Source organism: Polyodon spathula, chromosome 17, assembly GCF_017654505.1.
Source record: "Polyodon spathula isolate WHYD16114869_AA chromosome 17, ASM1765450v1, whole genome shotgun sequence".
Taxonomy (NCBI): Eukaryota; Metazoa; Chordata; class Actinopteri; order Acipenseriformes; family Polyodontidae; genus Polyodon; species Polyodon spathula.
Window position 1 is genome coordinate 23,116,392 of NC_054550.1, and position 27,654 is coordinate 23,144,045.

At 36.7% G+C, this 27,654-nt stretch overlaps 1 protein-coding gene and 1 long non-coding RNA gene across 4 annotated transcripts; one reads left to right on the plus strand and one right to left on the minus strand.

The window, feature by feature from the left end:
* Window positions 1-193: 193 nt before the first annotated feature.
* LOC121330393 lies at window positions 194-7,070 on the minus strand. The gene is made up of 6 exons (XR_005951855.1): window positions 7,019-7,070; window positions 6,502-6,657; window positions 5,885-6,041; window positions 1,697-1,798; window positions 961-1,102; window positions 194-454 (listed from the first exon to the last, which is right to left on the minus strand). It is a non-coding gene; the product is annotated as an uncharacterized LOC121330393 (long non-coding RNA).
* Window positions 7,071-7,757: 687 nt separating this feature from the next.
* On the plus strand, window positions 7,758-27,157 carry LOC121329501 (mitotic checkpoint serine/threonine-protein kinase BUB1 beta-like). Of its 3 annotated transcripts, none has more exons than XM_041275086.1 (24): window positions 7,758-7,849; window positions 10,543-10,721; window positions 11,516-11,575; window positions 12,040-12,184; window positions 12,776-12,972; window positions 13,913-14,085; window positions 14,279-14,472; window positions 14,666-14,763; window positions 15,135-15,361; window positions 15,897-16,000; window positions 16,565-16,695; window positions 16,881-16,927; window positions 17,497-17,562; window positions 17,805-17,910; window positions 18,220-18,316; window positions 18,592-18,848; window positions 19,891-20,057; window positions 20,369-20,503; window positions 21,574-21,683; window positions 23,226-23,387; window positions 23,839-23,978; window positions 24,853-25,009; window positions 25,367-25,524; window positions 26,378-27,157. In XM_041275086.1, exons 2-24 carry the CDS (start codon window positions 10,585-10,587, stop codon window positions 26,541-26,543), a joined length of 3,234 nt encoding a protein of 1,077 aa, XP_041131020.1. In that variant the 5' UTR covers window positions 7,758-7,849; window positions 10,543-10,584; the 3' UTR covers window positions 26,544-27,157. The 3 variants fall into 3 exon arrangements, with proteins under 3 accessions (XP_041131020.1, XP_041131019.1, XP_041131021.1); XM_041275085.1 differs by lacking the exon at window positions 7,758-7,849 and adding an exon at window positions 9,402-9,496; XM_041275087.1 differs by lacking the exon at window positions 7,758-7,849 and adding an exon at window positions 9,505-9,599.
* Window positions 27,158-27,654: the final 497 nt, after the last annotated feature.

Sequence of the window (27,654 nt, forward strand, 5' to 3'; positions counted from 1 at the left end):
AGTCCTTAATATACGCATATATATATATATATTATAATTAGTCCAAATTGTATATTGCGGAAAACAATGTAATTTCCTATAACCAATGCTATATATATATAGCATTGGTTAGCATTCCTTTAAGCCAAAAGGCAATATACAAAACCAGACTTAAGTATACTATTTACTGACACATTTGAGTTTTGGATCCACCAAAAGCAATGCAAGCAACATGCAGTAAGGCTGTCTGCATGGAGGGGTAATGCTTATATTCTATGGTTTATTACATTAATCACAGGATTACTGTCTTATGCACACCATGCAGTGTTGCAGGTAATATACTTTCAGCTTGACTCAAGTGTTTGGTTATTATTGTTGGCAAGGTCCCCAAGCATTTCATTTCTTCTTCTGTTTTCTCGGCGGTTGGTAAGTGACTGTTCGATGCTCCTTTCTGTCACATTCATCATGTCCTACCCTGCATTAAAACAAAGTGTTAATTAGGTAGGTAGCTGGAAGAAAGATATAGTCTGAACTGTGGATTATATCAGAATGATATATTCTGATTCTGGAAGTAAAGGTCACTGTTTTTGGGAGTGGATTTGAATTTACCAAAAGATACATATACATCACTCATGACAACTAGTTTACTGCAAAGCTACGTCTTAGTTGGTGCTTATCTTGGCGAGAGCCGAGTTCAAATCAGCATGAAGTTCAACATCTACTCTCATGTAATGGAAATCAAGAGACTTCATGATCTAATAGACAGACATTTCAGCAAGTGTTTTTCCAATATCTACTTGTACATTACAAATAGATATTCACAATGTCTCTCAATTATGACATGTAAAGACATTTACTACTGCTTGGATAACCTAAGCACGCTTTCATCATTTTCTCAATATTTGTATTTTGTCAGTACTAGGGTACACAGTTGTATTTTTTTCACATAGATATAGGGATGCTTTCTAATGATTCGGATACCTGAAACATCTTTGGCAGAAGAGATTCCTGTCATAGCTATGGCAGCATAGTGTGACGTCACCGTTACAGATACAGCACCAGGGCAATTCTTCATCATCGCTGTCTGGCTCCCAGGGAACAGTGACAGGCTTCTTAGTCACTGCTGGAGGTGACATTAAACCACGATTGAGAATATTCATATAAAAAATTAAAAAAACACTGGCTATATTGCAATATGACATTGAAAAAGATAAAACAAGAGGAAAAAAGCAGGCAAATAATGCAAACAGAACAGTTCAGAACAGAGAAACAAATAAATAGTTGTGTATGTCAGTAACACTCAACACCCACTACAGATGTACACTCAAAATTAGACCTAGCAGTATGAAGAACAAGTTGATGACATTTATCAACAGCATTATATAATAGCATATAATACAAAGAAGCATTGAAATGTAATTAATCAATTTGATAAGCCATTCTCCAGATAGATGTGCAGATAGATGGATAATAGACAGACAGACACGTCCATATATCCCCAGACTCTGATATTCTCACTAACTTTTGCCAAATAATGTCCATACCAAGTTTCATGGCAATTGGATAAGCGGTTCTCAAGACAGGCTGCTTGGTTACAGAGCTGAAGAGAGGTTGCTTGGTTACAGAGCTAAAGACAGGTTGCTTGCAACAAGCAAATGGTGTCACACGCAAATATATTTCTCTGTGCAACCCCATGCTAGGGGTATTGTGTCATTACCTGTTTGGTTTTCACTGCTTGCTTGGTCGTGTTTGGTGGTCTGGTCAATTCAGATGGAATGCTATAGCCACTAGCTTCATCTATAGCTGCTTCGTCAGAGAGCTTTGAAAAGAAAATGAAGCACATCATTTCAAAGACTTTAAAAAACAGCTAAACATTAAGTGACTCTAAATGGCTTGCATGTAAAAGCATACCAATTACTTAATTATGTGTGTCCTATTGCTGTATATAATTTAATACATGTTTGTGGCTTGTGTAAATGTGAATGAGAGGCAAATATATTTTTAAGACAGAAGAAAACCTAACTGGATAAGTGCATAAAGCTGACAACAGCACAGTGCTGCCACCTTGTGTGTGGAACTAAGAATGTTATTTTTACGGTATGCTCAGAGAGGTGTTGAATAAGCAGCCAGTCTCATTTGAAACGGGAACCTGTTTTAATTTTTTTTATCTATTGTAACTTGAATAATTAAAATATTAACAATCGGCATGTATTGTTGCATGCACCAATTATAAAATAGGTTAAAAAAAACTAGAAATATAGCTTATGTTATTGAAACTGCAGGTATTTCTTTTTCATACTACCACCACTGCTATCATTTTCAAGCAAATCACAATTTTTTCTTCCCAAAATCTCTTTCTACAATTTTTATGAATTCTGCTGTAGATCGTAGTTTTCCACTGTTTTTTTTTTTTTTTTTGACATTATATTTAGTTTGAAGAAGCTCTTTTACCCTGCTGCCATAGTACAGATGTACTTCCCACACAGCAACAGAAGCAGCAGCCCACCAGAGCTTTACTCTGACTGCTGCACACAGGACCTTCCTTCCTTCCTGTCAGTAATCAACCAGCTGCTTCCCTTAATGACCGACATGCTTTACAGCCAGTCACATGCTATGACCTCAAAGACACTACTCAGGTGAAATGACCAAATAAGTAAAGCAGTAACAGGTTTCCTGGAAGTCAAGGCAAGCAAAATGAGAACTTCCTAGAGTGTAGTACCAGATTTCATGTTATAAAGCGAAAAGACATAACAGCCCCCATATTGGAAAGGTTTGCGCACCGCAGAGGGGTATGCGCGTTGCAAATGGCCGTTGTGCTGAAATTGTGCCAAGTTGCCATATTCGAAATGTCCTTTTGCGCGTCACAACTCATTCTGGGTTGTTCAGAAATCAAATGTATGCATCGCGCAATATGGGTGATCCTGGTATATTCGAAGGTATGTTCCAAGCACAAAACCAGGTTTGTGACGCTCAGAATAAGGATTGTAAAAGGACTGTGTTAACTCCGCGCACACTACCATTCCAGCACTGACTACAAACAGGCAACAATGGGAAATGTGGGTAGCATGCAGCGCACACCCAGCAACAGCAACCCCGACATAGGCGAAGATATGCTGAAATGGTGCACCAGCCTCGGCAGGAACTCAGCAATGAGCAAATCGTGTCCAGGTATTGTCTCGACTCATCTATGCCACATGCTGCACATGATAACCTGGCTAGAACAAACCTGCGCAGTTATGCCTTGTCTGAGCAATTGGCAGTGTCTGTCTGTATGTGTATCCTGGCTACCGGGACCTTCCAGAAGGTAGCAGGTGATACAGTGGGGATTACCCAGTCAGCCGTGTCCGCCACCTCGACCGGTTCATAATCACGTTGCTGTGACGTGCTGAGGAACATATTAAATTCCCCAGTACCAGAGCAAACAGGGAGGAGATAATGCAGGGTTTTTATGAGGTCGCACACCTGCTGCTCGTACGTGTAATTGACTGCACCCATACTGCTATCTGGGTACCTGTTCCAGTTGTCCTGTTCTATCAGGGTTTTAGTTGTATTCGGAATAGTGGGAAATTTGAATAGCTATTCCATGCCATGTAAACAGGGTATTCCGAATGAATCCCTCCATATTCTGTATACCAGTATTCCGAAAATGTGATATCGAATACCCGCTTAGTATTAGGATACTATTGGAATATTAGCCCTTCTAGACACCTTATTCAGAAAACCAGTTTTTTTTTTTTCTAGACACGAGCCGTCGTTTTATAATCTATAATATGTAAGACGATGGCTTGTGTGCCCAACAAAGCCTTTGAAAAAACTGTGCACAAATATATTAGTACTTGTATGACCCCAAACTGGATGCCGACTATGCAATATCTTCCTATTTTTTCTTTTAAGTTTTTTAGATCAGCAGTCAATACCTGGAGATATACATATAAATATAAAATGTATTTATTATCCTTGTAGTCACATTGAGATTAAAACCTCTTTTACCAGTGAGACCTAGCCAAGCAGGTAGCAGCAAGTCAATCGGATAACAACAACAATATACAATAAAATACCATTATGACACAGGAAATCACATTTAAAACAATAATCAAAATACGCAAAAGTAGTCAACTATTTAAAACAATTACAACTCTCAGTCATGAAATCATGCAGTTTACTCTTAAATTGCAATAAAGATATCTGGGTCTGCAGCTTTAGTTTGGACTGGAACTCATTCCAGGACCATGGGGCATAATAAGCAAAGGATCCTTTACTAGCTTCAGTACGCACATTTGGGATTTTAAAATGCAAAAAAGAATGAGATCTGAGGCTATGGTTGCTATGGGAAGCTATAAGGTATTCATTTAAATAAGTATATTCATATAATTTACATTGAATAGCCTTACATACTAGAATATTCCAGTGCTTCAACCTGCGTAAAGCCAAAGAAGTCCAGCCTACCAAATCGCATAATATACAATGATGAGTATTAAATCTTGTATTTGTATTGTACCTCAATGCTGCAAGATATAGTGAGTCCAGTTTACCTAAAGTTGATGGTGATGCAAACCTATATACTGCATCACCATAGTCAATTTGCGGCAAAAACATATAAGCAATAAGCCTCTTTTTTGTTACCATAACATATATAACATGTGCATATCATAGTGATGTTTATAGCGTATTCCCATGCCCAACAGACGAGTGTGGAAACATGCACTCACCTCTGTCCAGCACACTGCCTTCCTTATGTTCCTTTAATACGGTCCTATTAGCATACGGTAATGCATCGGTAAATAGAAACATGAGATGCAAATATATTCTAGGTGGACATTCAATATGCACATAGTGCAATCAATTTTTGAATTGGGCAAAAGCCCTAATTCGTCTGAATATACCAATATCTGCGCGATAATTGCGATGCGTTAGTTCCAATAACTGCGCACCGCTAGCTCAAATAGTGTCAGAGTAACAGTCCACTCTGGAGTAGTTCCAATAACTGTGCACCGCTGGCTCAAATAGTGTCAGAGTAACAGTCCACTCTGGAGTTGGGTACAATAGTACAAACGTACAATAGTACAGAACCCCAACCCCACCAATTGTGTATATAAAAATGCCTGATTGATGTTTACTTGCAGATGAATTACTTTGTTACATTTACAAATCAGAGAGCGTGCTACCACAGTAGACTTTGTCACAGCACGACTTATATATATGAAAAAAATCATTCAGAAAAAAGACAGTATCTAAAGCCTTTTTTAAATTTTATTTTACTTCAAAAACATACGGCTATGTTGGATCAGCTGGCCTTTAAAGAAACCTATATAGTATTTCCTTGTGATACAATACTGTCTGTAGTCAATACAACAGTAGTGTTATCAGTACATTAGTTTGAAAACTCGGTGCCTAGCTATGGAGCCAATTGTGATTTGAATGGTCCGTATTTATGTGTGCACGATATACTGTGTGGTCTCGTCTGCTGTCATATCGGTACATGCTGTGGCAACACCAATGATAGCAGCTTGCCGCATTACTAATGGCGACTGTCCATCATTCTGCATTCTCGCTTGGCTGTTGTGTGCAGTTGCTATATTGATAGTGAATGGCAGATAGTTTTGCGAGGCACAAACAGATTTGCTAATTGCTCAAAAAACTGCTATATTCCAATGTCTCGCAACTGCTTTGTGCCATTTTGGAATATCTCTCATTTTGTGACAAAGCACTATTTTTTTGCGAGGCACAAATTTAGCGAGGGGATTGCGTGAAGATCGAAGATCGGGCCCAACGTGTTTCTTTAAAAACTGAACGTTTGAGACTTTTATAGTGAAAAGAAGTGCATGACAAGGAAGATTTAGGAAATTATTTTGTCAGGCGACATGAGTGGTGGCGCAAAGTACTGTGTTACGTGAGAGTCACTCACTCTTGTCAGGGTCCTTTCCTTTGAGAGCAGCCAGCCTCTTTGCAATCTGCAGCACCTGTTCCTGGCAGATGTTGTCCTGTTTCAGCTCTGCCATGGCCTCCTGCAGTCTGCTCTTCTCTGTATTTGGACTCAATTTCTTTCTCAGAGGGGATCATCTCTGATTATAGAATCACAAATTACTGTTTTTCAGAAGAACACTTCAACAAAATAACCCCCATTTTATTAAGTAACAATTTTATGAAGTCACTCCGCTCAATGCCAGGCTGCTTTAGCTATGTGGTCAATGGACTATTTTAGTACTGTGTGGTTTTATCGCAGGATAACAGGAATTGGAATCCAATAAAAGTGAATGGCAGACAGATTCAACCTGACATATTTTAATAATAGTAATAATGTACCAGTTAGTTAAATACAATTCAATGCATTTGCCATATGATTACTGCAATTAAAATGGGGAGCATTAAAACATCAGAAATACTGATGAAGCAGCTACACTACTACTGTATCTCACACCTAACAGAAAGGTGGAAGAAAACATGGGCACTATTACATAAAGGGTAAGCCGGCCAGCTCATGAAGCCTCCCCTTTAAATCAATACATTGAGGAATGAACTTACTGGGTTTGGTATTGGCCTTCAGTCTCTCCAGTCTCTCTGTAATGGCCCGATCTTCCTTGCTCAGGTCACAAAGAGTGGTTCTGGACAGGAATGCGGGTCCCGTGCTGAGACGGTGCCCCCTGCTGGCTCTGCCTGGCCTCCAGAGCTGCCACACGCCTGAAACAACACCATGAGAAACATTCACTGAGCTTACAGTGCAGTGCATAATAGATCATAATAGCTTGGGAAAAAATGCCACTTGATCTAGAGTAGAGTTAAAGCAGGGGTGGCCAAAGTTGGCTCTTCCACTCCTGGCCTTTGATCCAGCCCTTAACCGTGATTGGACACCCCTGAGCTAAAGCATGTATTCATATACATAGTATATTAGTTAAATCTACTTACTGACTGAAGAATGAAACAGAGAGCTTACTGGTACTCTCAGTCAATCCTTACACAGCTTTGTTATCTATGAGGTTAAATATTAAAGTAGAATGGTGTGAAATCGCTTGCTGTATTTACCAGTAATTATTTTACTCACTTTTTGTAGTTCTCAGGAGACCATTTTGCGTCATTGTGCTGGGATCCACGACTGCAGGAAAAGAAAGTAGATCAGTCAAGCTTTCACGTGCAGATTACTTTCTTTCATATTTATGGATAATTTCCCTCTTATCTTGTGTGGGACTCTGGACCACCTGCACTAGTGACCTCCTGCAACACCATTGTATCAGAACATGATTGAGTAAAGTAACTGTTACAGTTTTTGTTTTTATTATGTCTGGTAGGTATGAAACTTATTGTAGAAAGGTTTTTTTTGACAGTGCCCCCAGTAGGCACCTAGTAAACTACAAAGCGCAGGTGATTAGGGGTTATGTGACCAAATTCAATTAAATTAATAGAATCTGCTAAAGCAAGTACACAATGTACACAATAAGTGACAGTAAAAACTGGGTAACTTCACTGAAATTCATCATCTTCGCCACCCAAACCTGTTCGCAGCAGCATACAATTTATCGTTTAAAAACAAAAGTGTGTAGTAAAGCCTACAAAACAGACTACAAGCATCTTCAGGTTTTTATGTCCAGTTTCTGCCTTGTGGAACAACCCACTTACATGTGTGCAATGTATTGATAGAGGAAGGGTCATTGATACTCACCCAGTCAGGTTTCCATGACACTCTTTGCAGACCTTCCTTTCTGTGTTCCCACATCGGGGCACCACAGCAGTATAACCAATGAGCAAACCATCCCGAGCAATAGGAGTGGCCACAGTTCTTACAACTCAGCTAGGAGAAAGAGATCATATCATGAAATATATTAGCAGAATTAACCAGTTGGGCTGGCTACCAGGATAAATAAAAGACTTGACCCAGGTAAGTGCTATTGAGAACTAATACAGACACTGGGGTATATGGTAGAAATGGTGTCAGAACTAAACTTTAAAAAAATTAAATAGCACCTTGCCTGGCATTGTTAATATTTTTACAGACCAAATCACTTCAGAGACTTGCTTGCACTCCTAAGAGATGCTGTTTTATAATCTTGGTCCACAAAGCCGTGTTTTAGCAGTGGTGGTATTTAGGTACACCAGCATTTAAATCATGTCAATTAATAAAAGGATACTGTAGCTCCAGTTATCACGTTAGGTTACATTGCCTTCTTTTAGCAGCATTCAGAAAGCGGTCCTAACTCCGAGGTTCACATAAAAAATACATTGTAGCCCACCTTTATATAACTGTAACTGCAACAAAGCAGTTAAAATACACTGCAGTATCTTATTGTGAAACACTGAAATGCCTTGGAAGCTTGTATTACTAATTTACAAAACCTGAAACTTGGAATGCGACACTGAACGTTAAAACACACGTAACTTGCCATTTGTGTTTCTAACTTGATATAGCAAACTAAATGAACACAGTAAATGTCATTACCTCTGTTTTGAAGAGAGTACATTTTGAAGCACAGCTGTAACATCTTCTATCCATCATGCCGAATAAAAATTGCCTTTTTCCCCCAAAAACGTTGTCACAGTGAACTGAATAAAAATGTAAAAGCATGAAAGGGTGCACACTGATTTATTCAAAACACTATCATGTTTTTAAAATCTCAAATCCAATATCGACTGCACTCATTTATTTGTCGTCGTTTAAATTAGGGCCCCTCCAACAATATCTATACTATTATAAAGTGAATCACGATCGTGATGTGACATTATATATATATATATAAGGTTAATATTTAGCATAAAGATAAATACAGTATCATATTTTTAGTAGCGATGGTTAACAGATTTGACGTGACTTATGATGTGATTTATTTTCTCATTATTTAATCGAACAAAGAGCGTGATGACAAATATTACTTTTAACTAGCTATACATTTGCATATTTATTTGTAAATTTATTGAAATCTGCAGGTGAAACTTGCACCATGATGAACGTGTAGACACTGCGCCTACAAATCATTTAAGTTTTGTTTAGTTGCAGCTGTGCATGCTGGTCGTGGTAGTTCCTTGGCTCATTACCAGAAATGAAACGCTTACTTAAAAACATATATACATATATAATAACATACAGAAAAAGTCCCATTATTTAACAAGATTCTTATATATTTACAAAAGAAAATGTTCTGTTATCAGATTCCATGAATCTTAATTTATCGCAAGCTTGGTGCCAAACTACCTTTCCCAGACTTCTGAGCAAAGCCGACACAATATTTTATGTATTATTTTTTAATTATAAGAAGCGATAAACAAAGTGTAAAAAAGCGTACCTTTAAACATACAAAATAACATTATATGTAATATATATTTATTATTTTAATGTTATATTATAATTTATTTTGAAGCCGTGTCAATATACGAGCCGCCCAATCAGCGTTAAGGGTGTTGACAAGCGACGACTGCGCGGTTTAGTTTGAATTTTTACAAAGAAGTCGGAAGTTGGATTCAAGGACTCTTGCATTTCCAATAAACAACGTACATTATCTGTAAACACAACCGTTTGCAACGTATTTTAAAGGTAACCAATACAATTAATACCGCTGCTATTGTAACGGACGAACACGTTGTTGTAGATAACGGTGTGCAAAAAAGGCACCTTAGCAGATAAACACAACCACAACGTATGTATCTGTATCTTGTACTTGATTTTACTCTTAAAATTAACCGTATTCACGTTTTTTGTAATTGCTGTTGTTTGAAATCGTTCTTATCCATTTATTGTACTTGCTCTTAATGGACTTTACTCTTTTACTCTCAAACGTATTTATTTTCTGTTGAATTTGCTCTTGTTACTGATTTTATTGTATTTTATAACTACTTATCTGTAATGTGATATTTTGTTTTGTAATACTTTAACAACTGTTAGTCTGGTAATTAATTTATTATTTTATTATTATTATTATTATTATTATTATTATTATTATTATTATTGCCTGTGTGTGTAGCTCGTGTTGTTTATTTTACAAAGCATACCCGTGTTATTTGTTCATGTCATGTACTCTATCAATATGGAATAATTAAGATTTGATTGTATTATTTTCCTAAAAAATCTGCAGGCCCAAATCTTTGAGCTTTGTCTATTAACAATGATTCATTGAACAACACTCCAAAGCTGATCGTCACTAGTTATACAATGATGTTATAAAAATAAATAAATAAAATTGATTTATTCATAATGAATTTAACTTTAGGTTGGAATTTTGTTTTCATAATAGATTAGTATGTGTTGACACTTCTTAGTTTTTGTAAAGGCTTATCTGACGTACGGTATCCTGTACAGAAGAGAACATTAGTTAGTTTGATCCAATATATTATAAAAGTTAGATTCAATCTGTTTTGACAATTATTTTCAAACAATTATGTTAGATTGCTTCTTGAATAACCAAAAAGAACTTTTAAAATTTGTGACTTGATGTTTATCAGCGCTGGTTAAGTGTGTTCCAAATCACCTATACCGTATTTATTAGATTTTATATTTTTCAGATGGGTTGTGTTAATCTGTACAACGAGCTGCGTTTCTTTGATATGTCATAATATTCTCTGCTTTTTTTTTCTTTCTACAAGTTGTTTTTATACAAGCTGATCCTGGTTTGAGTAGAGCGCACCATGGCAGAGGGAGGTGATGAGTGGGAGCTCTGTAAAGAGAATGTCCAGCCATTGAAACAGGGCCGGACAATTTCAACATTACAAGAGGCATTGACTCAAGAGGGAACCAACCACATTGCCATCGAACAACAGAGACAGTATGTGTCCTCTCCAGTACAGTTATTTTCTGTTCAGACAGAAAACCAGCATTAAAGGGACTGTATGTTTAGGGTTTTACTGGATGATGCTGAAATATTATTTTAAAAGTAACATTGTAATAATGAATAAAGCATCATAACTTTAGAAGATGCTGAAAAATGAAACCAAATCAAAATGTAATATATACATCGGTAAACTTGTACAGTAGGCCTACACAGCCAACAACTAAACAAATGAAATGGCCAATGAATACAAGCTTGGTGTTAACTCTTTATACTTCATGTCATGGACTGTCTTGCCTTTCAGGCTCAGACTGAGATACGTTTCACTTTCTCTGTGGCTGCTAATGTTACACTAGTGCTGGGACAAACATAGGGTTTTCTTGTTTGAATATTCTTTCAAAATCTAAACAAAATACAATTAAAAAATTGGCTGCCAAATAGTAATTTAATTTGCACAAATTACAGTAAAACATATCTATCAAGTAAAATAAACCTGGTAACCTATCAAATTACCTATTAAATAAATGAGAGATGCATTCTTCTGGACAGTATAATGTGCGATTTCAAACCTTATTAGTTTCTTTGCAGGATATCTATTTCATCGTCATTTATATATTCTGTTATTGGAAGGAAATTCTGGTCTGTGTAGGACCCCTATCATTGCATGTTTGATTTAAAAAAAAAAAATAATAATAATAATAATAATAATAATTAAAGCACTAATATTGTTTTGAACTTGGTTCCCTTCATTTATATTAATCTGCACCTAATTTTGAAATATTTTTTTTCAGGGCTTTAGAATCTGAAATCCGTTTCTATAATGGTGATGATCCACTAGATGTATGGGACAGGTAGGACTCTTTTTCTACCTTTAATAATTTCACACACAGAAATAGAATGAAATTGAACATACCAAACCATGACTTATAATAATATTTTATGACATTAAAGGATACAAATTCATATTATGAGAACATGGTCTTGTTTTAACAGAAAAAATATTAGAATACAATGAACTGATGTTACTAAAGGATGCAAGATGTTAATATACCATGAATCGCATAAATAAAATATGGTGTAGTACCTTAGGTTTTAAAATCCCTTTATCTAACGTTTGTTAGCTCTAGTTTGATTTCTAATTGCGCAGCTCAACTTTTCATAATATATTTGCTCCTCTGCCACAATATAATACATGCGGACCAACTTGGCGAGAGTTTTACCTGAAATATTTCAATTTAATCGATTCTTATGCTATGTAAAAATCAAGGCTTGTGCATTATTATATATAAAAATGTATTCTTTTGTTCTTTTTAAGGTACATTAAATGGACTGAGCAGACCTACCCCCAAGGAGGCAAGGAAAGTAACCTCTCAACTTTGCTAGAAAAGGTAGTCATGCTGTTTAATGAAGAGAAAAAATACTTCAACGACCCCCGCTATCTGAACTTATGGCTTAAATTTGTAAGTATGGGTACTGTTTGTTTTAAATATTTTCTTAGCACTAAAATAAGCTATTGATTTAATGTCATCGCAATGCAAAGTAGCTCATTCCCCTTCAACAAACACATGCCGGCAGGATTCAAATTCTAATTGTGCTGCACATTTTATTAGCTGATTAACGTACTTCAGAACCTCCATCTTTACTTTTTTCTTAGGTAAACTGGCTAAAGATGCTGTAACTCCTCCTCAATGACTACAATGACATTTTTCATCAAATACACATGTACACACAGTTTCTTCCAGAACAGTTTTGTAATGTATAAACCTGAAACTGAAAACATGATCTTTTTAACCTGTTGAGCAAATTTACTTGAGATACTTTAATCATGTTAGTGATGTTAATAAAGAGGCCATTAAAAACCCGAGGTTGAGGCAAATGTCAGTGTGATTAATAATTATAGGTGGCATATTTCAACTGCTCTATAGAAAATAGACCCCTCGGATTTTTTAAGTATAACATTGTACATTCTAATATGAAACGCAGAATATTTGCCTTGAGAAGAAAATAATAAATATATTCCTGATTTTTAATTCTCTGCATTTCTGTTTAAGGCTGATCATTGCAGCGAGCCTCTAGATCTGTACAGTTATCTGAATGGTCAAGGGATTGGAGTCTTGCTGGCTGCTTTCTATATCTCTTGGGCAGATCAGTATGAGATGCGTGGCAATACAAAGAAAGCAGATGCCATTTTTCAAGAGGGTTTGAAGTGCAAGGCAGAACCATTGGATAAACTGCAGTATCATCACAGGTGCCATTACCATTCTTCACTTTTATTTTGTTTAGTTTTCTACAACTTTTGCTTTTTGTAGGTTATTGAACTATTCCCTTGTGGAAAAAACATACATGGTAGAAATACATGGTAGAAAAGTATGATCCTTATATTTATCATATATAGAAATTGGCCCCTTATATATATAATTTTTTTTTTTAAATGTATGATATATTTGTGATATATTTTAGTCTGTAATCGATATAAAATAAATATATGGATTACAGACTAAAATATATTTTAAATATATCCCATATATTTTAGATATATAAAAAGGGGCCAATTTCTATATATGAAAAGTATATGGATTATACTTTTCTACCATATATTAAATGTTTGTTCCATCCGGGTTGATTGTCTCAACCTTTCTTCATTTGAAAGGCCTTAATGTAGTACAGTAAGTGCACAAGGCAGTTCTAGTCTAAACTGACTAATCTGTTATTACTTTCCTCTAAGCAGTTTAATTACTCAGTTAGTCATGAGTATAAGAACAGCTGTGTCTCAACCATGTTCATATGAATACTAAAAACAACTCCTTGGTGTGCAACATTATTCCCTAATATTAGCCTCCTAACCTCCCTCATTTGAAAGCATACTAGTTGGTTGAATGCTTTGCCATAAGAAAAAGGAATTTAATATAGGTAACTAAAGTACATTGACTACTATAAATGTTAAAGGTGTAATGCCCAAGTACCTAACTACCCTGGAATCTTGACTTAGCATTTAAATTAGAAAGGAAATAAAAGGATACAAATTCTAATTGTAATATAATGGAACAGAGGCGGGGACAGTGTAAAACGTGTAGTATATAAGGTTTAGAAATTCCATCTAACATTATTGATAAAATGTGTTTACCTCTGAAAATGCTAGTAGTCTTTGTACCATATGTATCTAATATTAAGTGTATTTTTCTGTTTAGGAACTTTCAAGCACGTGTATCCCGTCAGATCATGACTAATATTGCAGATGGGGAAGATGATGTGGAGGGTCCTGAAGCAGTAGAGCCCCAAAGAGCCTCGCTGGTTGAGCTGAAACACAAAGGGAAAACAAAGGCGACTGTCCCCATTTCCCGAATAGGGGATTCAGTTAAGCGTTAGTACACTCTCTGCCTCTCTTTTTAAATGACAACTGGAATCTTAAAGTTGTCAATTAAGGAGGAGACACCTTAGCTGAACGCCGCATAATGAGTAGAATAAGCAGTATATTTGACAGGAGCATTGTCTGTTAGCTAAGTTGTTAAGTTTCACACACATGATTACAAGTCATTTTATCTTTTGCTTTACAGACCATGGCCGTGGGCTGAGCATACAGATGCCAGCTCCCATGCACAATGAGCAGAACCAGCGATTTTCAGTATTTAATGAAAACCAGATTGGGCTTGCAGAGTCCCTAGCACCTCGACCAGAATCCTGGAGTGCACCACCTACAGGCAGAGCCAAGGAGAATGAGCTGAACCCAAGAAAGTGGAACACTGTCAAGGTACACGAGAGGGCAGGGAGTTGGCTGTTTTTTATTGATTCACGATCTTCATTAGTAGATCTCTAGAAGGGGTGGGTCTAGCTTTGAGGTCTTCTAAAGTTACTTTTTGATAACTTCCATCTGAGTACCTAAAGGAGTCTATTGTTAACTGTAGAATATCTACAGTGTTTTTTTTAATGTTGTCTGATTTCAGCTGCAACAACATCCAAGATCGAACGCTGCTGTAGAAATTCCAAACAGCAGGCCAAACTTCTTGCCGTTTGTAGAGGAGTCAGATCAACAGCCAGCTATGTAAGTAATGTGCTCATTGCAATAATTCCACCGGGTTCACCATTGAACCTTCTGGTTCCAATCCTGGTCAGGCGGAGATGGCTTGGAACCCCTAGAGACTGCTGTATTAGTTGGTGAGCTCCATTGGACTGTAGTTGGTTACTTCGTCTGCCCTACAGCAGATTCAGTACTGCTGCAAGGCTAAGTGGGTTGCAATGGTGGTGTGGTAAAACAAAACAATATACATCATAGCATTCTTAAAGGGAAGTATCGGGATTTAACTGTTTTACTTTAAAGCACTGTTTTTAATATATGTAAGCATGTTATCTAGTTGTTAAATTCTAAAAACCCTGCTTTACAAGTCTTTTAAAATACTTTTTGCCCCTCTTCAGAACTCCGTGTAAAATCAACCCGACTGTGAACAATGTGCTGTCTACCCGCAAGCGTGGAAAGGAGGAGGACCCACTAGAGCGAGTGCAGGGACAGCAGCAGGGGCAGACTGACAAAAAGGAACAGGCCATGTACTCTGCAGAGCTGCTTTTTGGTGGCGCCAGTGAATTCTGTTTCGAGGAGATCCGAGCTGAGCTTTACAGAAAAAAGAAGGATGAAGAAGCCAATGGTAAGATCAGGAGCATTATAGTGTGCGTTTTGTTTTTTTCACTTTTATCATAAGCAGACACACTTGTACCTCCTTGGTGGCACTGTCAAAATTCAGGTAAGGCTGAGTTCTATTTGAACAGAAGGTGTTGAAGCAAGAACTTGCAGGACATGTGTGTGTTTTTGGAACGGTGCCATCACAATGGAAAATATATTTCTGTAAGTCTACTTGTTATTTCAAGGGTCAACACTCTCCACTATGCCCAAATCATACAGTACATGTTTCTTTTATACCTAGAATGCAGAGATGAAAAAAAAATCACAAGGAAAATTATTAACCAGTATGTAACTGGTGCAATATCGCTGCTCTGAGCCTCTCACAAAAACTGTGGCCAACTATTTTATGTTTTTGTGGGTACATTTATGCAATGTTTTTTTTTTTTTTTTTTACATGGATTGAAGGGCAGCAGTAAAATGGTTTTTCCTCCCCTTAATTTTTCTATAAATCTAATTATGGCTGCTTTTGTAGATTTCGCTTGTATTTGTTTTCCCTTCAGAAATTGCTTTGGCAACAGCTAGAAGAAAAGAGGAGCTGAGAAGACAAATTGAGGAAAAGCAGAGACTTCTTCAAGAGGCACAGGCACAGATGAACGTACCTGAGGTGATCTTTTCTTTTATTTAATTTTTTTTCTCGTGATTTTTTTTCACTGATTTGAACAAGAATCCTGAATTTTGTATCTTGAAATTGATTGAATGTCACTTGAGTGTGCTGTAAAATGGTTTAGTGAACATGTTTCAAACTGTGAGACTGGCTGATATTACAGTGAACTGTAACAAATTGGAAACCTAGTTATTGTTTTGGAAATCCATAGTCACTGCATTAAGAAGCGGTTTAATTTTGATTGATGGTGATGTACTTTGTGAAATACATGCCAAATTCTGCCCTAAATAGCCTATTGTTACTAAAAAACATGTTTTCCCCCATCCAAAAAGTTATTGATCTCTTAATAGTAATATCTGAATATTCACCTCGTACATTAGCTTTATAGTTCTTGTGAGTATTCAGAATTTTGGGGGCAAAATCTAGGTAGAATGCTTTTTAGAAAACCTCTTTCCTGGTTTATTGAACTGTAAGGTAGGAGTAGTACAGCTGTTTGTTGAAACGTACAGAAAACCTTCAACCATATTAACGTGTAAATGTTCTATATGGTATTCCTTTATATAGATCTTTCAAGAAAGAAAAGAGTGCAAGACGCCTGGATCACCAGATGTTCCGGAAAGAGCCCCCCATTCTGTCCCAGGAGGGAATAAAACAGGGTTCCAAATATATGTGGAACCAGAGTTTATTCCAATCGGGTAAGCAATTCTTGCAGTAAAAAATATTGTATTTTTTGGTCATGTAATATATATTTCAATATAGTACCGGTGTACATAAATGTCTTAACCACATTCCAAACTCTTTTATTACTGTACTTGGAACAAGTTAGTGTGTGTGTGTTTTTTTTTTTTTTTTTCTCTAATGCATACTTTTTCTTCCACAGGGATACCAAACCTTTTCAAAGTGAGAATGATATCGTTGGTTTTGCAGGTAAATTGTTTTGTTTGTTTTCCCAAATCTTTGTTTTTAATGGATTAAATGTTTAAACTATGATGCCTATTTAAAGGAAAAAATGCTTATGACCGTATTTTAAAGTGCTCTCTTAATAGATTTTTTGTTACATACAACATTTAAATACAGTAGTTTACTTTGCATTCAAATGTTTTAAGTAATAACAATTCTATGCAAGATCCTCATAAAACAGTTAGTTTATCGTATGAAACTGTTAACTGATTTTCACTGAAATAGAGAACACTTGCGACCTGTCTTAAGCTTTTCTTATTTTTACACAGTAAAGCGCTTTTTTTATTTAGATGGTTTAGCATTTTAATTTAGCATGTTACTCTTCCAATGCCTTTTAGTATCACAGAACTACTTCAGTAACAGAAATAAGATTGTAAAGAGTTTTCTACTTTTATGTGGAATGTATTGTTAAATATTTTTATTATGTAGCCATGCTAATCCTAAAGGGCAATACACCTGGACATTAGTGTAATATATTTTATGCTGAACCAGGTTTAGTTATTGACTGTTATTGGGTATATCTGCTGTGCCCACAGATGAAGTGTTTGAGGATCAGTCTGTCAAAGAAGATCATGAATTTGAAAAAATGTTTATGAAGTCTGGTAAGAGAAGGATGCTTATCCCAATAATAATAATAATAATAATAATAATAATAATAATAAAACACACAATGAAAACTATCTTCCTCTACAGTAGTGTTAGTAAATATGTGCCGGTTCAATGCTAGGTGGAGATCATAACAAAGTTCCCATCAGTAAAACAATGTTATTTCTTGAATTATTTGTTGCTGATATTTTCATTGGTTACTTGGTTAATATTAATCTTTTTTTAAATTCCTCCTTAGGCAAAAGTATACAAGGTTTTGGACCACTGCTGACCAGTGCACCGCTCTCTAAGTTCACTCCTTTTACCATTTTAGATGAGAGTGCTAGTTTAGAAGAACGTATAGAGTAAGTTTTAGATAGATTTTTTAGGCAAAGTCAACCTCCGCTTATTACCACTGCATTGAAATGTTCATTAGAATATTATGGGAGTTAATGGGGACAAGCTTCTGATATATTCACTTTAGTTATCAGCTTTTAATGTCAAAACAGCTTGAATTTATAGTTGACCATGTTTCACTTTTGATTGCTAAAACATATTCCACAAATGCATTCTCTCAAATGTCAGTTAAATCTGATTTTTTATTTTATATTCACTAATCAATTTCTAGGACTTGTTTGACTTGGTTATCTTTTTGAACTTCGGTTGCTTTGCAGGCGTCCTGTGACCACTTCCAAGCCCAGTGTCCGTCGTCCTCTTGGTACCATTCTAAAGCCATTCTCAGACATCTCCAAAGAATCTGCTGCTGAAAGTGTAAGAAATGTCTCTGGAAGTACATAGTAACAAATTCTTTGTAAAGAATTCTGCTTGCTGTTTTTGATTAGAAACACAATTTAAGTGTTTTATGTTTGACTGATGCACATAAAGATGTAATTTGCTGTTTGCGTTAGAAATTAAAACCACTTCTCTTATGCCTAAGTTTGTTTTGCTGATTTTCAATTTTAATTGTTGTCAGGTTAACAATATTTCAGTTTGTTTAAAATACCATGTTTCCTTTGTGGTTAAATTCAACCTCTTTCTTCTTTTAGGATGAGCTGAAAGGAATTGAACCCTTGAATGAAGACGCTATTCTCAGTGATTACCGTAATAAAACCCTGTGTCCCAGTCCAGAAAACACATGTGATTTTGTGAGAGCTGCGCAGCTAGCCTCCACCCCTTTCAATGGAATGATGGCACAAAGGAGTGATTCAGAACCAGAGAACTCTATCCGTGAGGAGATGACTGATAAAAGGTTTGCCATAACGCCAAATGTAAATGAGCAGGCCGTCGGAGTTAAAAAGCTCAGGTAATAAAATAGACCAACATATTGGAGTGTGTGGCTGTGTGTCAGAGTGAAAGCCCTGCCGGTGCACTGTTGTATGGGCAATAGAAGGTTGGCAGAGGTGGGATTCAATTTCTCCCTGTCAACACGTGGGAATATGACTGGAGCCGACAAGTGAATAAATGATTAATAAGGCTTCAGCCATCGGTGTATGAAATATGTGATCAATGGTGGTAATTTAGAATTAGTATTGAGAATTAATATAGGTGTACATGGTGAAGGTTAGTGTTTGTGTGCTGTCTCTTTGGTTTATTTGTGTTTCTTGAGATTTGTAGAATGTTTTGTTTTGGCCCTTCTGTGTTTGTTTGTTTTTTTATTTTGTTAAATGCCTAGTTCTTGGAGTTTCTACTTTGTTATTTTGTGTTAACCTTGCAGCTTTGTGTTTGAGACTGTCTGTCTTTTCCAGTACCATCTGGCCTAGGAGGCTACTGCTCCACAGGGTGGTATCCTGCTATTTGGTTGTACTGTACAGTAAAGGTTTATATATAACAACCAAAATGCTATTTAACTGGACCAAACTGAGTTTGTTAATAAGTATTTACTACAGTGCTTATTGAATTAAGAATGGATTGCTAATTTAAACATGCTGCCAGGTGCATTAGATTAACTACAATTCCCATGGCTACAAATTCTTATTTCCATTATTCCATAGATGCACTCCAATTCAGAAAACAAGTTGCTGACCATTCAGATTTTTTACATCAATTTCAGCTGTATGGACACAAGCTGAGGACACAAGATAAAACCTTGTTGATTTTGAGCCTCTGCTAGAATTGACATATGAGTATAGGTTGACTAAATCAATCCCTTAGTTTCTGTTACTATTACTAAACATTTGCTAATGTTTAAAATTACTGAGCATTCAAAGTTTCATGATAATGTAATAGAAAAAAATACTGTATCTTTAATAAGCAATACTATCTTCTTTTGTTAGATGCACACAGTAGTACCCATTTCAATACCACTGCAAGGCTGTGTTGCTGCTAACCAACGGTTTTCTTTTCAGTCCGATTCTGGAAGCCAGTTTAGAAGATGCTCATTTTTCCGTCTCCTCGGCCTCTTCTACTTCCTCAATGGGTGGACTTTCTTCTGTCAAAGAGATGGTCCCAAGCAAACTGGAGCTCGGGCAGTCTCCGTCTGTGTGTGCCCCCATTGAAGGCAATGAGACAGCAGGCAAGCACCTTTTACATTTAGAGTTTTATATTTAACCCTGATATTGTTAATATTGATATTGCCCAGCCAGGTTTCTCTTGTTTTTTGGCCTAATCATGATGCTTACACAACCTACAAGAAACTAAGATTAAAAAAACTATTGTAGCCGTTTTTCTTAAGCACTGGAATATTGTAATTTTGCTTTCCTATGAGTGTCATGTGGAAACTAGTTAAGTAATTTTTTTACGTCTTCATAAATTCAACACCGCTGTTTTAAAAACTAGTCTTGTGCTTTAAAAGAAAACTAATAATTTCTTTCACATGTACTCTAGCTGAAGACCCCTGGAACATGCAGGTTCGAAGGCAGCTCTTGGGGAACATTTCCAAACCATTGAGCTCCTTTCCAGAGTTTCACGTGGAATCAGGGCACATGCCTACACTGGAGGAGGGTGGTGAAGTGTCTCTAGGTAACCAAAGCAACATGTTGATAAGCAAGTGAATTAATAGGCTAAGATTTTAATTAAACTAAAGTGGGTGAAGTTCTAAAGTGAACAGGATAACAAAATGAAATAAGTTTTATTTAATCATAAAAAGTAATTTATAGCTAACAGAATAAGTCCATAAATGCCACCTGTTTTTCAGTGCACCAAGTAGCAACCATTTGGTCACCATGGCAACCTTTTTCTCTTTAGGTGACTACATTTAATCCTTTTTTGTCCATTTCCATTTGCCTCTATTGGCTGTTATGTATACATACACACCACATTTTCCCCAAAAGATACTATTATAGCATTCCTTTTTGCACTTGCATAACATGCTGTGAATCTGGACCCATGGCTTATTTTAGGTGACTGTTTGTGTATTATTGAGGTTGCAGGTTTGTTTTTTTTAATGAAGAAGTATTTTTTTTACTAATGCTGCAATACTACCACTACCCTTTTAAAGATGATGTATCGCATAGAGGTGTACTTAACACAAATTAACCTAAAACAAGAATGAACAGCCAGGGTGACGTGATCAAGTTCTAAACGTGTGTTGGTTGAAACTTTAAAAATGGCATGGTGCTAAAATGACTGCGATCAGCAGACAAGAATGAAACGGATCGGGAAGAGCGTGGCTCAACTTTTGAAAAGGAAGAGTCCACAACTTCAGCTTTTGACCTGAGTCAGTTAAATGAAAAGCTTAGAAAAGGAGATTTCAGCCATCAAGGTGCCACAAGCAGGGTCACACTGCTGGAGGCTGTTCCTCTTAAGAAAGATTCTGTAATTAAACATAACAGTAGTGAAAAGGCATGCAAAGGCTCAGCTAATATTTATTAAATGTAATCAATTCTTTTTTTTGGAAAACAAAAAATAACCTGCCAAACAGAAGAAAGCCTCAGCATGTAGGCCTATGTAAAAATGAACAGTGCTTATTTTATTTCACAAAACAATGTCTGCGCTACATATGCAAACAATAGGAAATGTGCAAACATTTTTATGGAATCCGTAACCGGTATTTATGGATAATTGTTTTAAAATCATGATTTTATTTGCAGGTGGTGAAACCTATATAATTCAGCGGGAAGTAGTAACCGCTGAGGGTTACAAAATATATTTTGCCAAACTATCCATGGACATAGATGATAGTAAATCTACAGTTATTAAGGTAAGATTACTGCAATAATGTCCGTAAACAGGTGAGAATGAAATCTAAGACCATTAGAATTTTAGCGTATACACAATGTTGTGCAATAATCACACTTTATCTATTACTTACTGCGTTGTGGTAAGTGCGATAAAATTTAATCTTTTGGATAAAGTAGAGCAGAATGGACACTGGAAGATTATGGCGGTGCAAGCATTTCACTATTGACTTGTAGGCTATTAATTATCTTTGGTGCTGATGTTGTTGTTTCCGAATAACATTAAACCTGCCCTACAGGCAAAACAAAGTCATTTGACAGTGGCCTGGAGGTCTTTTAATTGTAACCTTGGCATGTGGATCAAGGGGCAGGAGCTTGGGCTTCTCCCCCCAATTCTGCCCCCATCAAACTCCCAATTTAAAACCTAGATCACGCCCTTTCCCAGTCTTGCTTTTCTTTGTGCTCCACGTACAGACCCAGGCTTCAACTTTAATGCAACTTGGACAATAAATCAAACAAATCGATTGGTCAGTGAGTATTTTGCTACTTTGGTTTGTAGACTAAAAATCTCACTATCTGAAAACAGCATTATTTAATTTGCCTAACAAACTCTTTAAGATGCAGCCCAAAAAAGTCTGTAAAATCTCCCAAATCATCCATCTCTCTTCTACACTGGATGCTGCAGCTGAATCTACCATTCCAGTGCACTCCCTTGACTTTCTCAGAATTGTCCCGGACACGTTCCTGTTCGAGGCCTGCCCCCCAGCCCCTGATGAACTAGACTGCATCCGGTCCCTTCTCTTCTCGTACAAGATCAGCTGCCTCTAAATCTCTAAATGGTCACTTTGACTCCAGATCATTCTCCTGGTTCGGAGCATCATTTTCTCACTCTCTCCTCTTCTGTAAGAAACTTTTACATCAACATCTCTCTGAAGCCCGCAAGCACATTATGATGTGGACCCCTTCAGCAGCATTGAAATGGCCTATCCATCTTCTATGAAAACTTCATTTCTGCCCCCCACGACTTCTCCCTCCATACTGATGCCTCCTCCTAATGCTTGGATGGAGTCTTCTACAACCAATTGTTCTCCAGTCCTTGGCCCCCCGGAAATTCAAGCTCTTCCACCACAGCTGACATCTACTGCTTTCCTTGAGCTCTACCCCTTTATGGTCGCAGCTTACCTGTGGGCCACTTCTTGGTGGCCATTCTTCTCCTCTGCAGCTAAGATCGTCAACAAAGGATCCTCACCCCCTCATCATGCAATTCCTGCGCCTTCTCGTTTAGATTTCTGTTATTGATGACATTTCAAGCCCGCTGTCTCCCAAGTATAAACAATAATGTTGCTCTCGTCCCAGGTGCTGTTTTACCCAATACATCTGTTCTTTCTGATCCCTGGAGGTTCTTCCTCCCACGTAGTCCTTGAATCTGCTGTCGCTAGTCCTGCACTCCTGCGCAAGGCAAACATTTTTCAAATACAATTTACAACTGTAGCTAACAGTCACAGGTGGAGACTTACATTTGGTCTTTGTACTGGGTATAAATTCTTTCAAATCTTTCCCTGCAGGCTGATTCCCTGTCTTTACCGTGGGATTTCTACATTAACAAACAGTTGAGGGAACGCCTGGGTGCCAACTATGAAAAATATTTCAGTGAGCAGTGCAGCTGTCACTTGTACGAGGAAGGTTGCGTGACATTGAACCAGAGACTCAACCCCCACACACTACAGGTAAATGTTAAAATGGCACTAGATCACCTTTCAATGTAATTTACTGCTCCAACAGTCATAACCTTGTGAATGCACTTGCATAAACAGTCATTGCATTCATTTAATGGATATTAGATTTAAATAAAATTGTAAGTGTTTAAAAATGTGCATTAACTTGGATGCCCACCAATGTCTTGCAGCATGCAGTAGAAGCACCAATTAATATTTTTTACCTTTTGAGAAATGGATCTAAAAGAGAAAAAAGGTACCGTGTATGTACCAACATGATGGCAGTACTGTATGTACATTTCTCTTGGTTATTACAATAATCATTTTAACTTTCAGTTTTTGTTATTTAACACATGATTTTCTGGAGGTATTTAGGTAAGGGATCAGTTTATTAATCATGTTTTGATCCAGTTTGCGGTACATTTTAAACAGAGTTTCTATTTTGTTTTTGTGAATATTCTAGGATGTTCTGCAAGCAAAGCGGCTCTCCCAAAGTTTTGCTGCATTTCTAACTGTCAGCTTGCTCGAACTGGTAGAACAAATGCACAGTGTTCAATTGGTGCACGGAGATATCCGACCAGAAACACTACTGCTGGGAGACTGGTTAGTGGGCTGTTTATTTTGTTTATTCTTTGGACTGAGTGAAACCATTTCTTTTACCCAGTTAAACAACTGTCATTGAGTCACAAGGAAGGCAGTCTGAGCTGGTTATTAAACCATCAATCTCCTGACTCTCAGTCCTTGTGTATTAAAACAATGCAGACAAGATACATACATACATACAATCATGCGTTCTTCAATTGTCAGTTTGTTACCAAATGTATAGGTCCTTGTTAAAACTATCAATTTTAGGACATATATCGTATTCCTTTGAATTTAAGACGCAGCCCAAATTTCACATCCCCAATTTGAGGAAAAATAAAACATCAATAAATGATGCTTACATTTACAAAGATACAACCTCAATTGCACATATGGATGGAGTTTGCGGCCATCTGTTATATCACACAGAGCATTAGTTATCTTCTGCTTCTCTTTCCCAGTCGTCATTACTCCTGCCTGTTTTTCGCACAATTTGTGAACTGGTATTGCTTGGCGTGTCTTGGAATTCCTCAGGAAGCTAATGGTGCTTCTTTGAAAATGCATGTCCTGGATGATTTGAGATCAGACAATAACGTTTAGGTTCATTGTTTCACATTGCTGCTTGTGTACACGGGTAGTCTTGTCTTAGTAGGCGCGCCAATTTAAGACGCAAGATATTTGAGAAGAAAGAAAATGGCTGGAAAAGTGCATCTTAAATCTGAAATAATGTGGTATATATTTTGCCTTTTTAAATATCACCTTAAACTATGTCCAGTGTTTAAAACATACTGTTTATTTCAAACTATGTTTTTGCGCTCTACTCAGCAATATTATGCAGGTATTGCAAACAATAACATGCTTTACCTTTTGTGATCAATACTTTTATTGTACCCAGTTTCTTTATCGAGGAGGGCAGTGCACTGAAGACAGTTGACTTCTCTCATAGTCTGGATCTGGATTTGCAGCCTGGAGTGCAATCGGTCAGTGGTTTCCAAACAGCTCAGGCATTCATTGGACAGGAGATACTGTCAGAGTCCACCAGTCCTTATCAGGTAGGGTTTTATGTAAGATGCCCTCAAATAATTTGTGTGGTGGCAAGAGGATAGCTTGGCTATTACTAACTGTAGCCTAGTTAATGTCTAATCAACTTCGAATTGTAAAGGATAGCAAATGTAATATTTTTAGATAAGTACTAATTACAGGCACTACTAATACCACATTATCTAAAGATAAACCAACAGTCTTTCTGTGGGGATCATGGGTCAAAATATTAAACAAAAATTCACAGTGCAACTGAACAATGACAGGCATTTCTATCTTATTGTGAGATCACTGTATTGTACTCCTAATAGACATCAAATCATCCTTTGGATAAAATGAAATGGCGTCATGATGTTTTTGCTTTGAAGGTTGATCTTCTGGGGATTGCCGATACCGTATATCGTATTTTGAAAGGAAGAAATATGCAGGTCATTAAAGAGGATTCGGAATGGAAACTTGTGAAGGAGCTGGAGTCAAGCTGTGAGGAGGAGGAGGAGAAACTATGGCTAGAGGACCAGGACAGGGTGTAAGTGTGTGTGTGTGTAATGTATTGATATTGCATCTGGCAGGCTGCTTTTCATAGGCAGTCCACATCAACTGGTTAATTGCGAACTTCCGCTAGAATTTATATAATTTGCTTTACGCTGTGTCCTTGTAGAATGGGAGCTGCAGTGATGCAAAATCTTCTGGCAGAATTTGCAGCACAACTGAAGCTGGCACGATTTGCAATTTTTTTAAATGTATTTATGCAGACAAGCTGGAGCATGTTTTGAAGTATATTTTAGAATGTGTTCTAAAATCAAATTATCATTCTAATTTGATAAATGGGAAATTAAACCAAAACTAACGATGCAGACGTGGACCACTATTGCAATGCACTAATTCTATTTTTGATAGAATGAAGTCTAGTAGGAGTTCACTAAAATCTAAGTATAGACTTCATTAGCCTACATTTTAATAATAATACGGGTTTAGGCAACATATCATGCAGAAGTTAGAATAACAATAATGTATCTGTTTATATAGATTATAGTTTTGCTAGAAACATAAGCTAAGTTTGCTACAAATGAAAAAAAGCCAAGTAGCAGAGATTGTTTAATAATATTTATAGTTATAGCCTGATATTTGATAAAATAAATAATTTAATATTGACCTGTTTCAAAGGATGTGTGTTAGCAATCCTATTTTTTTTCTTGTGATGTTTACGTTCCTTTGCGTTACAATGATACAGTTGCTTCTATTGGTTACAATAGCGGTATCTCAATTTTAATGTAAATATATTTAGAACAAGTAGTAGAAAATGTTATTTATAATCCATGCATTCTCATCGTTTCTCCCCCTTGCTTTACCAGTGTTTCATTTATTTTTATAAATGACAGGAACCTAGACGAGGGTATATGGTACGACTTCTTCAAGAGGATTCTCAATCCCAGAGGCAGTTCTACTGTTTCCATCCTCTCGGATCTTCACCAGGAAATGAGTGCAGAGATTGAGAGGTCATTCCAAGACAGCATTGAAGCTAATCTGGCACTTTTTATGGTTTGAGGCTATTGGTTAGAAGCTGATGTTTAACCCTTTTTACCCCATAGTGACAGTATTGTAGTTCACTAGAGCACCCACCAGAGATTTGACAGAAGCAAGCGCAAGACAGACATGTTTGACAAATTTTCACAAAAGTCACATCATTGCTTTTTACAAAAACAAATATGGCAGCATAAAGTACAAAACACGATTGTTTTTATTCCATTTTGTCTTGGTTTTGTATATTCCATCAAGCTGCATAGCCATACAGAATTATTTTATAGATCTTTATTTTCTGCAACAATTCCCATGAATGCTTTATCAGTTTAAAGGCTTTGATATGGAAAAAATGGTCTTAACATTTTGATGAATAAGTGGACTAAAATATATTTTAAACCTGTATATGAACATAACCTGGATAATTAACACATACTAAGAGGGCTAGGGCATTTGGACCTGAAATAATAATTATAATAATAAATAAAAATGACTTTTTTAATAGTCATCCATTTTATTAATGATGCTGTTGGTATAAAACCCTAAAAACAAAGCAGCTGTGGAATATGATTTTTGTCTTTGCTCTAGCATCTCTTTATCATTTTTTATATGTACTAAAATTAAAGTTGTTTTTTCAAGTACTGAAATGTATTTTTGTGATGAATGTTGCAGGCTGCGAGTGGCAAGTACAACTCTGTATTCTTCTCAGGAGCTAAAACGGAAAGAAAACAACATAACATCCTGTTGGGTTTATGTCGGTGATAACTGTGATCTTTTAACAGTAACATTGTGGCTTTCCATACGGAATGCTTTACCTCCAGTTATTACTCAGACATAGTTTCTTACCAAAAACATCAAATAAGTAGCCTTTATTTAAAAATAAATAAGCAAATAAAATAATATGGAGCACATTAACTGTGGTTTCTCCTTTTGAATGGCATATTTTCCTTGGCAGAGTTTGCAAGTTCCGTTTCCTCCTGCTTGGTAAAGAAATTCCACGCAATGTTTTGCTTGGATGCTGTTGCTATAAATTCACAAGACAGAATTTAGTGATCAGGAACGGCACTTTGTTACAACCAACAGACGCACGTGCTCCACTAACTCTTGCGACTGCCGTCAAAACCCAGCTATCTCAATT